The sequence below is a fragment of the Protopterus annectens genome, chromosome 1.part2, assembly GCF_019279795.1.
Source record: "Protopterus annectens isolate FY-2018-M chromosome 1.part2, PAN1.0, whole genome shotgun sequence".
Classification (NCBI taxonomy): Eukaryota; Metazoa; Chordata; order Ceratodontiformes; family Protopteridae; genus Protopterus; species Protopterus annectens.
Genome location: NC_056727.1, coordinates 1,170,269,597 through 1,170,283,713, shown reverse-complemented (window position 1 = coordinate 1,170,283,713; position 14,117 = coordinate 1,170,269,597). Strand labels below are relative to the sequence as shown.

At 38.1% G+C, this 14,117-nt stretch overlaps 1 protein-coding gene across 8 annotated transcripts in view; it reads right to left on the bottom strand.

The window, feature by feature from the left end:
• LOC122792271 (kinesin light chain 1-like) overlaps window positions 1-14,117 on the bottom strand; it is a 1,642,552-nt gene that overhangs the window by 760,812 nt on the left and 867,623 nt on the right. For all 8 annotated transcript variants that reach the window (XM_044060030.1, XM_044060031.1, XM_044060032.1 and 5 more), the window contains one exon: window positions 8,170-8,343. In XM_044060030.1, the coding sequence (XP_043915965.1) occupies window positions 8,170-8,343 (174 nt within the window). The remainder of the gene's footprint in view (window positions 1-8,169; window positions 8,344-14,117) is intronic.

The following is a 14,117-nucleotide window of genomic DNA, read 5'->3' as shown; positions in this document are numbered from 1 at the left end:
TTAATCATCTTCACCAACCTCCTTTGACAGTGTCACATGTCTTGCTGAAATCCAGATTAACCACACTTCCTTTCTTCCTCTGCCTCTTCTTTGGCTCCTCTAGAGTTCTGATGAGGATATAACATTCTAATACGGTCACAATGGGGTCTGCAGTATAAAACAGATGTCAATTTCTTACACAGGCAATCCCTCAACATTTACTATAAGGGTGTTCTGTTCCTGCAACCCCAGCCTTTATACAATAAAATCTGAAGTCAGTTATTTACTTGTTTATTTGTCTGTTTTTATCCACAATATTCACCTAGGTAGCTCTGAAAAAAGATCCACCACCAACCGAAATAAGCCAGATAATAAAAAGGTGTTAGCGCAAAAACCTTCTATTCACTTTCGTCTCAAATGAATTCTTCAAACACTTTGATACCTAGGTGGATATTGTGGTTAGAGTGTTGTGGCTTTTTCCACTTTTTTTTTGGTGGGGGGGGGGGGCATTTTTTGTTTTTTAATTAATGTATTTGTATGTTTTTATTGACCAAAAAATGTGACTGGGCATAACCCATTTTCAGTGAAGGCCTGGGGAGAAAAGATCCAGCAAAGTTACAATTTTTGTACTGTTTATAATGTAATACAAGAAACCAACAAAGATAACAATGTGTTGCAACTACAAATTACATTAGATTAACATGGACATTGTATTAAGTCAAATTAGGTTAAATACACAGGCACAGACTATTTGGAAGAAATAGCTATGTACACAGGTTTGTTAACCTAACAGACAGTACATGTTAGAGCAAATTTTTGACAGCTGTCATAATGTGAAGCTAGAATGGATGCATAATTTCAAACAGGCAAGCAATTTATAAAACTTGGATTTGCTTTAGCATTAGATAAATGAAATCAGCTAGCTTACTTATTTGTTTTGGCTAACTCTGGGTAAACAGGACAGAAAAGTAGATTTCTGCAGATACAAAATATAGAGTGGGAACAAAGCGGAAAGTGAAGCATGAGGGAAGAGGAGTATATAAAGTAAGTGATTGTTATGTTCAAGGAGAGTTTCAAATCTAAAGTAATTTGTTATTAAACATGAACATGAGGCTTAAAATGGCCTGAAAGGGCAGCTAGCATAGTACTTACCTATGAGCCTATGAAAAGTTTACAGTGCAAACAGTTTTACAGAGAACGTTTGTGGTACCGACTTACATTCCTATGTGGATATGTGGGTGGGGGTAGGCTTGTTTAACCTGGAGTAGAGCATGAGCATAGCCAGGTTTCCTGTAAGTATTGTTAAAGTTGGATTTTGAATTGGACTATTTTCTTTTGCTGTTTTAAGTGTACTGGAATGAAATTCCAGAGTTTCTAGAAAGAACGGTATTAGAGGGATGTTCCGGCATTACTGTTTAATTTAGTAACAGATAGAATTTGGTACACCAGTGCAGGTCCTTAACGGGAGAATTATTAATATTGTATAGGATTTTGTAGTGCAGGACATCTACCCTGTAAATGCATGGGGTTGTAGGCAATGAGTAGCTGTGTATAAGCTGGGTAGGTGGGGAGCTCAAGCCAATTTAGTGTCTCTAGTGATAAACAGTGAAGTGTTATATAGGGAGCATTGATGGCAACATTGGCTAATGACAAAATAACTATCCGATTTTGTTTCATGGGTTGCATCCAGGTTTGTTAGAATTGGGGATGCATAAAGGTGAGAAGGAAGCAGTGAAGCCAAGGCAATCCTAGCAGTACCTGTGAGATACTGTTTAGTTTTATACACTGAACAAAGCTTTTGGTGCACTTTTACGGTTTGCTGAATATGGTGGTAAAATCTGAGGTTATCATCAATTATCACTGCAAGGAGCTTAGTTTGGGCCACTGTTTCAATTTTAGTGTTGTTTGATGAAGTTACATTATGATAAATTATCTTTTTCTTTTTTTGTTATTGTAATGTTTAGGACTGAGGCACTGTTCTTGGGGAGACTCATAAGTAAGTAAGTATTTGCAAACCAAGATTCGGTAGATGTGAAGGCATCTTAGATGATTTTCTGTAGTTTTTTTAAGGCACGACCTGAGCAGATTAAGACTGAATCACTGGCATATTGTACTAAGGGTGGCATGCTGCAATGCAGAATGATGTTTATTAATAAACATGTTAAACAGAACAGGAATAAGGACTGATTCTTGTGGGACTCCAACAGAGACAGATTGGAAGGATGAGAAATCCTGTTGCCATTTAACTACTTGCTATCTGTGAGAAAGGTAGTTATAGGACCAGGATAGAGAGAGACAGAGAGAGAAAGATTAGTGGGTGAGGAGAGGGCAATTGAGGAGAGTTCAATAAAGCATTTTTTTCTGAGATACAGTGCCAAAAGGTTGGGAGAGATCTAAGAAAAGACATTACAGTAGATTACCTTCATTCTTACTGTGCTGCTTCATAAAGCTGGCGAAGTCCAGAAAAGCATTTAGAGTATTGTGGTTTGGTTGGAAGCTATGTAGGGTTTTGTAGTGAAGGTTACTGCTAGCTGGATGTTTTACAAGTTGTGAAGGAAGCATTTTCAAGGATTTCAGACGAGGGTGACAGAACTGTAGTGGATCTGTAATTTGTAAATTCAGTTGAGCTACCTCTGTTTGGTAGAGGGATGATGAAGACTTTTTTTCCAGATGGTTGAGGCATAGCTTTCAGGAATGGATTGGCTTACAAGGATGGAGGCAGGCTACACCACTACATCTGCTGCAATTTGTGCATATTCTACTGGTAAATTGTCAGTGGATGGGGTGCTTGATTTAATCTTTTGTATCAAATTTCAAATGGACAAAGTGGGTACAGAGTGAAAGGTTAGCACTGGACATTGGTTTACTTGTGCTTGGAGATATGGAGAAGGGTTATCTTCGATAATGGACAGACCTGCCTGTATAAACTGGTAAGACATGGAGTTTGTGTTATTCTATATGGAAGGTGAGGGTGTGGAGGTTTTGCTGGGATACAACAGCTTCTTTACTTCTTCTTCTTTCGGCTTTTCCCGGTTACGGGTCGCCACAGTGGATCACCTGTCCGCTCATGATTGGCAGTGGCGTTTTACAGTGTCGAGTTGCCAGCCCGGCGCCCAACCTTCCACAGAAGGCACACACACACTCACTCACACCTACGGCCAATTTAGAGTGTCTAATCCACCTGCAGCATGTCTTTGGGATGTGGGAGGAAACCGGAGCACCCGGAGGAAACCCACGCGACCACAGGGAGGACATGCAGACTCCGTACAGAAGGCACCCCAGCAGAGGATCGAACCCGAGAACTTCTTGCTGTGAGGTGACAATGCTAACCACTGCACCACTGTGGCCGCCCCAAAACAGCTTCTTTACTACTGACCAGAAAAGTTTAGGATTGTGTGGATGTTTGTTTTGGAGTTTGGTGTAGAAGGACTGCTTGTCTAATCAAATGCTTTTTTTGGTTTGGTTCCAAAGTTGTCTTAAGTTTCGGAGGTTATTCTGAGTTTTTACAGGTGCTTGCTCCTTGAGTATATTCAGAAAGATATTACTGAAATGGGACTCTGCATCATCTAGTGGCATGGTTTTTAGTGTATTTCAATTACAGTGTAGGGAATAAGAGACAAAGTTTTCCAAATTAAAGTTTGAAGTATTGTACACCTGATAACAGAGTACTTGTTTAGTCTGACATTGCTATTCCCTTACTGCATATATTTAAAGGTGGCCAGAAATACTGTCAGGAGGTGATCCTTATGTAGCTAACTTGTTTGCAACTTGTTTATTCTATTTTTAAGAATCATGTCTAGTAGACAGATTCCCTACTGCTAATTGTGTTAAGCCTAGTTATGATGTTGATTATTTGGATGAAATACTGTAAGTTTATTATGTCAGAGGAGATGGTAGAATTGGTGGGGTTCTAGTCTATACTGAGGTAATTTAGAGTGCTTCTTTACGGAGACTGTGAGCCAACCAGAGGAGTATATTTTCTGCTGTTTTTATACATCCCTCCAGGTAACATCAAGCTGAAATACATATGGACTTTTCAGTAGGGTGTTACTTCAAGAATAGTTTTATGTATTATGACAATGCTACCTCCAAGTTTGCTTTCTGAGAATGTTACAGCTTGAAGGTAGGATTTTATCACTTACTGTTTTAGCCACGTTTTTCTGGTTACAAGTATATCAGAGGAGCAGAATAAAGATGGATTAATGGATGTCTTGTATCATTTTGCACATAAATCTCAGATTTCTGTTAAGAAAGAGTAAACTGTGTTTGTTATTTGAGGGGGGCTGTGGGATGGGTTTGTGTACTTATGTCGGGGCAATGTCATGATGCTGATGGACCAGGGATGGGGTGACTATTCCCAAAACGTTTTAGTGTAGAATTGGTTTGCTGATGAGTAGAAAGCCATTTAGATTTGGTCTGCAATGCAGTCTTATTAGCTATTGTTACATTTTTGCATACCTATAAGCATGCAGATCTGATAAGAATTTGAATAGGCAACTGACAATGTTAGTAAAATACGGCAGTGTTCTGTTGTGGTAGCTATGGGTTTGTAGAGGCAGTATCTTTGGATAAGTGATTGGTGAGGTAACTGCAGATGTGTGTTAACGAAGTGAAAATTGGAAGTGTGAGTGTGTGGATTATGAGCATGATGTATGTAGATGAAAATGTAGAGTTGGGTTAAGACAGTAATTGATCTATGAAAGTTGACAGAAGCAGAAATATAGGGTTAACAGTGTAAATTGAAGTGTTTAGTTTAGGAGGGGTCCATGGTTAATCATTGAATGTCCGATGATCAAATACCAAATAGTGAATGTTCATTCATCGAAACCCAGCCTTTTCTCCACTGTAGTGAGACCTTGGAGTTGGTATATATAGTCGGGGGGTAGGAGGTGCATTCCCACACCTGGGTGGGTTTTAAATACTTTGGAGTGTGAGAAAGGGAAATTATGGACAACTCGTTAGTTTCCCTGTCTCACAGTTTTGCTGAAACGAACATCCAATGTTTAAATTTCGCTCATCTGACGTTCGATGATTAGCAACAGACCCAGTTTAGGTGTAGTAGTTATTTAAAGAGGATGACTACTTACGTGTCAGGAGAAGTAAGGGTTAATTGATGCAATTAAAGTGTGGTAGTAATGGAAAAAGTGGTCAATTAAGTTACAGCAGTGAAATAGCAACAATGGAGAAAAACTAAGTTAAAGGTTAGAACTGTGGCCGAGGAGGGGGGAGGTTAAAGTGGAAGAGGATTTTACAGTGGAGGATGTGATTATGGGAGTAGAAAGAGCTTACAACTGGGTAAGGAGACAGAGGATATATGTGGTAGGTTCAAGTGTTGCTAAGGGGAGATCTTGGTGAATTAAATGAACAGTAAGTGGGGTGAGTAAGAATTAGGGGTAGGTTAGGATAGTGTACAGGACTGAAGTGAGCAGGCCTGACCAAAAGGTAGTGTTTTGGAGGATGAAAAAAACAACCAGTTACTCAAAACAGAAGGTTACAGATAGGCCTCCTTTGACAGCTATAAAGTTAAAGGCAGACAGCACTGAAAGAAACAATCTATATAAAAGTGCTAGCAATGAAATTACATGGTGGCCTGTTCTCAGATTTGCACCATAAATGGAAGTGGAAACATTCCCATGCAGCAAGCATTGGCAGTGATCATGTGTTTCGATCATTTGTGTGATTAAACAAAATAACTTCTCACAAGTGGTTTTCATTCATACAACGTACTCCCTTCCTGGTCTTATTATCTGAGATCTACAGATTTCTGAAATGTGAATGGGTGAATCATGGAATCCTTTCCTAGTTTTTTTTTTTTTGAGTTACTGTTGTGTTCTGCCTCTCCACTGGCAATCAGCTCTCCTTCTCAGCTGCTCTATTTGACCCATTCTTTCCCCTTTGGTGACAGCTCTACAACTAACTTGTTCCAAACCAAAAGCAAGATCATTATCTATTTGGAGGAACAGAGTTTAAAAGTCCCTACATTTCCTCAGCACTCTCAGTAGCAGCCCCTGGGGGAGTTGTGGAACAAGTGTCAGTGATGGGCTGTACACTTTTGTAAGGGATGGAAAGTCAGCAGAACAAGCCCTGTCTTACCTTCTTGGGAAGCTTCACAAGCATTTTTTCCACCAGGGAAATCATACCATGTGCAAGTGCTCTTAAGTGTGTGCACCCTAACAGGCTCTGCCCCTTAATTCTTCTCTCATCTGTCCAGCTTCCCTACTGCCAGGTATGCTATTCAGCCCTTGGTCATCTACATCACAGTTAAAGCTTCCTCCTTGTGCACCATGGAGTTGGACACTTTTCCCAGTTGCATTGTTAAACTTTGAAACACTTTTCACCTCATCGTTAAGGTAACTTCCACATCTAAATCCCTTAAAAAATATTAAGCACACGATACTGATCCTTGTAGCTCTCTCAACTCATGCAGTTATTTTCTTCTTTCTTCCTCTCTCTACTACCTTAAAAGTGAAGTCTGCGGATCCAACAATAAGTGCCACACATCCTATATAGTGAAAGCCGATTTATTGAAACAAGGAGAACAATTCACGAACTTGCTACAACGTATAATCCGATAAAACAAAAAGCATATAATGAATGTAACACATTCCATGAAAAACAGTTAAGCGCTTTCACCCATGACATCTGGGCTTCATCAGAACTGGTCGCCAAATGCAAAAAATGGTTTAAAAACCTTTTTTGGCGCCAAAAAAATTCAAACTTCTTTAAGTGACATTAGTGCTCAGTTTCCAATGGCGCTGTATTTCAAACACGTCATCCAACAATTACTGTGCATAAAACAATTTGTGTCTAATAAACATCAATCTAAAATGACTAAACTCCACTAAAAAATAATATGTGAAGAATATTGTTTAAAAAACATATCTATAAAAATACCTTTTGCAAGGTTTTTTATGTATTTTCAGAGTTTTATATGCATAACATTTACCATGACTTCAGTGAACATCCAAAGTTCCCTTCAATATTAAAAGTAGTAATAAAAGTAAAAATATGTAAAATCTGTCAAAATAAATGAATCATATAAACGTTTGTATAAAAATAGTTATTTGATAAATTCATTTCATAATACTCTGAGAACAAAAATAAAAGTGAATGTAAAAACCTCCACTATACTCTGATTAACCTACACAACTGCAATACATCTAAAGTCCTGTAAGAAATGATTTTTGAATGAGGGTTGTTGGATATCATTGTCCTATGTCTAAATGTGTACATATGTGGATATAAACATAAGTACGCTGGTAGTTTTTCACGGAATGTATTACATTCATTATATGCTTTTTGTTTTATCGGATTATACGTTGTAGCAAGTTCGTGAATTGTTCTCCTTGTTTCAATAAATCGGCTTTCACTATACAGGACGTGTGGCACTTATTGGTGGATCCACAGATTTCACTTTTCTGGTGTTTGCTATCCAGTTTTGCTATTCTCTCTACTACCTTCTAAAGGTAGTCTAAAACAAATCTTCTGCATCTGGAGCATTTCTCCCCAGGCCTCCAATGAAAACTGGCTTTGTTCCAAGTCAGACTTTCCCAGTAAATAAATGTTAAAAATAAATAAATACTAGATATTTTATAATACTAAACTCATGCGATTATACCAAGTGTAAGCACTGCACTTTTCAGCTCTAAGGCCCATAAGTCCCAGATGCTACAGAAACTGCAAAAGTTCTGTATTACCTGGAAGGCTTCGTCATAAGTCACATGCAGTTCACAATGAAATAGTGTTTTTGCATTAATCTTTTCTCCGACAATTAAGATATTCACTTCTGCAGGAGTTATAAACTGTACTGTTACTTCATCACTGTAACTTCTGAGTTTGTATCTATAAACTTTTATCTGTACACAGTGATGCACCCATTCATTAAATGCTACATTACAAAAAAAAAAAAAAAAAACTGTGCTCAACATTATCAGTTTCAAAATAAACATTTTGATTGCAGTTAAGTACAAGTAGTGTCAACAAGACTAGATAATTGGGGAGTCTTATATTTAATCAGAAAACATATTTTAGCTATGTAAATAAAGAACTGTGAAGTCCCATGTTTTTTTCCTGCTTTCAGTGTGTTCATTATAATATATACTGTTCATTTCACAACAAAATGTACAAAAAATGTACACATTCATATTAACACTGTCTATGGAAGAACTAAGAAATGAGACAAGACCCTACCAAGTTATTTTTAGTCTTGGCAACATTGGCGTCATCTGGTCCAAGTCGTGATTCATAAATTTCAAGAGCACGTCGATAGTAATATTCTACCTCCTCATATTTGCCTTGATTCTGACAAAGCAGGGCCAAGTTATTCAACTGCTTTGCAACATCTGGATGGTCTTTGCCTAAAACCTGTGAAAGACAAATGACAACAAAATGAACATATGGTTAAAAGGAAAGAAAAAGAAAAAAAAACTTTTATTTCATAGTTAGGAATGGTTTGATATGGGTCTTTTATTTACAGTAGAGAGTCAATTATCTGAACTAATTGGGACCTAGGGTAGTTCAGATAATCAAATTGTTCAGATAATCAAACATATAATTGAACCAGATAAAAAACATCTAAATTTTTTTTTCTGCATGCAGGAATTCACTTTTTAAACATTTGGCGATTCCAATGGACAATAAAGAATATTTTTCACACAACAGCTGGCTACAAGCTCAAAAAACATGCTCAAGCAAATACATGCAATGTTTACATATTCAGACTTAATGATTTTTCCTACTGGAAAACTTTGTAAGACGGGTTCTGATAATTGAGATTTCTGATAATCGACTATCTACTGTATTTTATTTATAATTATTAACCAGGCAGGTAAGGCCAATCACCTGACCCCTTTAAGGGTCGAGTTGAGCTCATTAATGAGAAACAGTACAGGGTAAACCAAGTAACACAGTTGCAACAGTATAAGCTTTTATATAAAGGATGCACAAATAGTCTGCCCAGAACATTTAGCAACCTGTAGAATACTCACAATGCACTAAAGGCTGTGCAAGTAGTTCATTCATGATGGTCATTTCTGACCGATTCACATAACATTCACATACTAAATCCTATTCACAGCCATTATTAACATATTCACATACTAAATCCAATTCACAGACATTCAAAGTATACTCGCGTACTAAATCCCATTCACAGCATATTCACATACTAAATCCCATTCACAGCATATTCGCATATTAAATCCAGTTCACAGCCATTCACACGATATTCACAATACAAATAGTACAGGATGTATGGTATGAGTAGTTAGTTCATGGCAGAGACCATATGTTACTTAGGATTCCACATGCTATTTACAAGGTATTATCAAATACTACACATAGCACCCTAGGAAATATTTACTATACAAATACAAGTATTTACAGTCTAGAGAGAGGATATAATTTAAAATTGAATAGACGTATTTTAGATTAAATCAAAGAAAACAGAAAAGTAAAATGGATTCTATTACGGGCTACGAAAAGCAGTTTACAAAATATAAGTGAGGGTTTATATTTTAATTTAGCTTTAGATACTGGGCTGGAGTCAGTAAATTCTACATGATTCAGTCACGCTGTATTCGCATCGCAGCACGATTCGCACAAGATAGCATGTCAATTTATATTCAGTAAATGATTCTATACACAATGTAGAGCCGTGCAAACAAGGTAAACAACACAGCATGCATTAGTGCTTAAGCAGCTTAATTATATGTTAATCAGTTAATCCAAGACGGTGCAGCTATTCAGCAAGCTATAAAGGAATTGTGTGCATCCCGTGTTGCCATCTGCCCTGTACGCCAAAAAAAAAGAATGTTAGGGGCTGCTACTGCTCTTGTTCATGTGTATGTGCAACAGGGTCAAGTCTATGCTGCTGCTGATAGACCTCAGCTAAGGAATTGAAGGGTATTTAGACCTCGTTTTAACTTTTCATGGTTTGCATGAAGTAGAAATAATACAGTACTACATGGTGGATAGACACACGCTCCAGGAACTCTGCAACATCTGTCATCCTCACCTGAGACCAAGGGGAATTATACCAGTGGAGACCAAGGTATGTGTAGCATTTAGAATTTTAGCAATTCCTGAATGGTATGCTACAGCATGCCAGTGACTATATGTATTTCTCCCATACCCCTGAGGACAGAGATAGAATTATGTAGGAGATCTACCCCATAGTACACCTCCCTGAAGTCTTGGGTGTGACAGACTGCACAAACATTGAGATCAAATCACCACCTGGGTACAGGGAAGGGTCTTCATCAACAGAAAGGGGTTTCACTTCCTTAACTGCCAGGTCGTGTACAATGCTAGGGGAATCATCCTGAATGTGTATGTTGGTAACCCTGGCAGTTACAACTCGCATATCTGGCACACCTCACAGCTTTACCACACGTTTTCTATGGGGTGATGCCTCACAAGGTCATTTACTGGGGGATGCAGGGTATACACTGGAACCATGACTGATGATGCCCATCAGAAATGCACACATATCCATGCAGGAACACTATAATGAGGCACACGCTGAAACAAGAAACATCACAAAGCACGTGTGTTTGGGCTGTTGAAGTTATGGTTTTGGTGCCTAGATACATTAAGGGGGCCCTGCAATACGATCCCAGTACTTGTGCTGAAATGATTAGTCTATGGTATCCTTCAAAATATCATCCTGCGAAAACAGCTGCAGCAGGAACACCAATGAGTAGGAAGACGCATTCCACTATCACTGGCAGGGCCACGACATCCACATGCAGGTGAGGAGTCAGAGGGGGAACTGCTGCTGTGGGTGTAGGCAGACATAGGTGTGCATAATAGCCCCTTGTCCTGACCATGAGGCAACTGATAGCACACATGCTGACCACCTAAGGGGTACACCTTTCATCTAATGCACATACATAGATTGAATTTGATGACAGGCAATGCTCACAACCTTTACTTCACCATGTAATGGCTGTTTATTGCTAGCATCAGACAGGGTCAGCCCTGAATGACAACTGCTGTAACTGCAGGACTAACAACATACGTGTGGAACCTGTAATAGAAAAATAAAAGTGTAAGAACATGAATGGCAGATACCTGCATAACTGGTACTTGTAAATGTACTCAAGTAGAATGTGTGTGAGTTGTCTAGCAATGCCATCAATATCTGACATGACTGACATCTGTAATATATACTTATGCAGTTTACCAAACAACCTGCCCCATGAAACTAAAATATCCACTATAGAAAAAGTAATCTAAAGTCTACTTATCCCATATCAGAGGAGGTTAGAAAGGATTGAGAAGACAGACTGGATAAGCAATTCACAAAGAAACAAAGGTATGATATACAGTGGGTATAAAAAGTGTACACACTCCTGTTAAAATGCAAGGTTTTTGTTACATAAAAAATGAGACCACAATAAATCATTTCAAAACTTTTTCCACCTTTAATGTGACTTATAACCTGTACAATTAAATTGAAAAACAAACAAATCTGTTAGGGGGGAAAAAATATAAACAATAAAAAATGTACAATAAGCTGGTTGCAAAAGTGTACACCCTTAAACTAATACTTTGTTAAAGCACCTTTTGATTTAATTACAGCATTCAGTCTTCTTTGGTAGGAGTCTATCAGCATGGCACATCTTGACTTGGCAATATTTGCTTATTCTTCCTTGCAAAAAGTGCTCCAAATCTGTCAGATTGCGAGGCATCTCTTGTGTACAGCCCTCTTCAGGTCACCCCACAGAATTTTTATTGTATTTAGGTCTGGGTTCTGGCTGGGCCATTCCAAAGCTTTAATTTTCTTCTGCTGAAGCCATTCTTTTGTTGATTTGGATGTATGCTCTGGGTCATTTGTCAGGTTGAGAGGTGAAATTCCTCTTCTATCTTCAGCTTTCTAGCAGACGCCTGAAGGTTTTGGGCCAAAAGTGACTGGTATTTGGAATTGTTCATAATTCCCTCCACCTTGACTAAATCCCCAGTTCCAGCTGAAGAAAAGCAACCCCAAAGCATGATACTGCCACCACCATGCTTCTCTGTGGGGATGGTGTTTTTTTGGTAATGTGAAGTGTTGTTTTTGCTCCAAACGTACCTTTTGGAATTGTGGCAAAAAAGTTCATCCTTGGTCTCATCAGGCCATAACACATTTTCCCACATGCTTTTGGGAGACTATGTATTTTGCAAATTTTAGCCGGGCCTGGATATTTTTCTGTGTGACAAAAGGCTTCTGTCATGCAACCCTACCCCATAGCCCAGACATGTGGAGAATATGGGAGATTGTTGTCATATGTAGTACACAACCAGTACTTGCCAGAAATTCCTGCAGCTCTTTCAGCATTGCTGTAGGTCTCTTGGCAACCTCCCTGACCATTATTTGTCTAGTTTTTTCATCAGTTTTGGAGGGACGTCCCAATTCTTTGCAACTTCACTGTGTTCCACGGTATATCCAATCCTGTGGAAATTTTTTTGTAGCATTCTCCTGACTGATACCTTTCAACAATGAGAACTCTTTGATGCTTTGTAAGCTCTCTGCGAACCGTGGCTTTTGCTGTAGCAAGCAACTGAGTAAATGTCAGGAAAATCCTACTAGGACAGCTGAACTTTATTTGGGGTTAATCAGAGCCTCTAACTGATGGCAGGTGTGTACCCAAGAAGACTGAATGCTGTAATTAAATCAAAAGGTGTTTCAACAAAGTATTAGTTTAAGGGTGTGCACACTTATGCAACCAACTTATTGTACGTTTTTTTTATTTCTTATATTTTTCCCTTAACAGATTTGTTAGTTTTTCAATTGAATTGTGCAGGTTATAGGTCACATTAAAGGTGGGAAAAGTTTTGAAATGATTTATTGTGGTCTCATTTTTTTTATAAAACAAAAACCTGGCATTTTAACAAGGTGTGCACACTTTTTATATCCACTGTATGTATGGCTCCCAAATATGCAACAAGGTCTAGAATATTTAGAATTTTTGCTTGGAAGTGTTTGCATATGTATTTTTATACTCCAAGCAGACTCCAAAAAAAATTCCTCAGGTAGATTGCAAATGTTGGAGGTGTGATCGGGAAGAAAGAGGTAACTGGGAACATACTTTTAAGAGTGTAATGAGTTGGCAGACTTTAAAAATTCCCTGCTTACTACTCAGAAATACTGGGTGAGCAAATTGGTGTAACTAAGGAAATTATTTTTTGAGCTGGGATATAGGATCTGAATTGCTTAGACATAGTAAGACTTTAAGTTTAGTTCTGGTGACTGCCAAAAAAGCAACTACTAAAAAATGGAAATCAATGTCTAAACCAAGTGTAGTAGAAGTAGTGAATATAGCAACAAAGATAAAATAACTGGAGGTTGGATTTTTAGGAAGGGTAGGACAAATTACATAGAAAAATGGGAAATATGGGAATACTACATGCAGAATAATACTTTGGAGAGGGAATGATGTTCAAGGGAAGGAATGAATTAAATGAGCTACGTAATGTTTGACTGACAATGACTATATAGAAGCTTATACGTGATGTATAATTTTTCCAAATGAAATGTGCATGTGAGTGTATTGTGGAAGAACTACCATGGCAGGGCTACCCACCCTAAGGTATAAACCTTAGCTCTAGATTATTGTCACTGCTAAAGTGACAACCCAACCCTGTGTGCATAAATGGGAAAAGGGGTTGTGGATGAACAGTTTGTTTTCATTTATATAAATGTACGACTGTTTGTGTTTATAACTGATAATTCAATAATGATGTTTCTTGTTTAAAAAAATCCATTATGCTGCATTAAATATTCTCATAAAACAAATGAAACAAAGTAAAATCTTGAAAATATACATACATATGCACACAGGTGGCACAGAAGATACTGTTGTTGCCTCACAGCAAGAGGTTCTCTGGTATAATTCTTGGCTGGGGTGCCTTCTCTGCAAAGTCTGCATGTCCTTTCCATGTTCAAGTGAGTCTTCTTGAGGTGCTCCTGTTTCTTCCTATATTCTAAACATAGTAGGAGGTAGACTTGGCATTCTAAATTGGCTATAGGTACGAATATGTGCTTGCATGTGTGATACGGGAAAAAAAAAAAAAAAAAACAGCAGCAGGGTCTATACATCCAGAAGTATAAATGTTGGCTCTAGATTATTGCTACTGTAAAGTGACACCCCAACCCC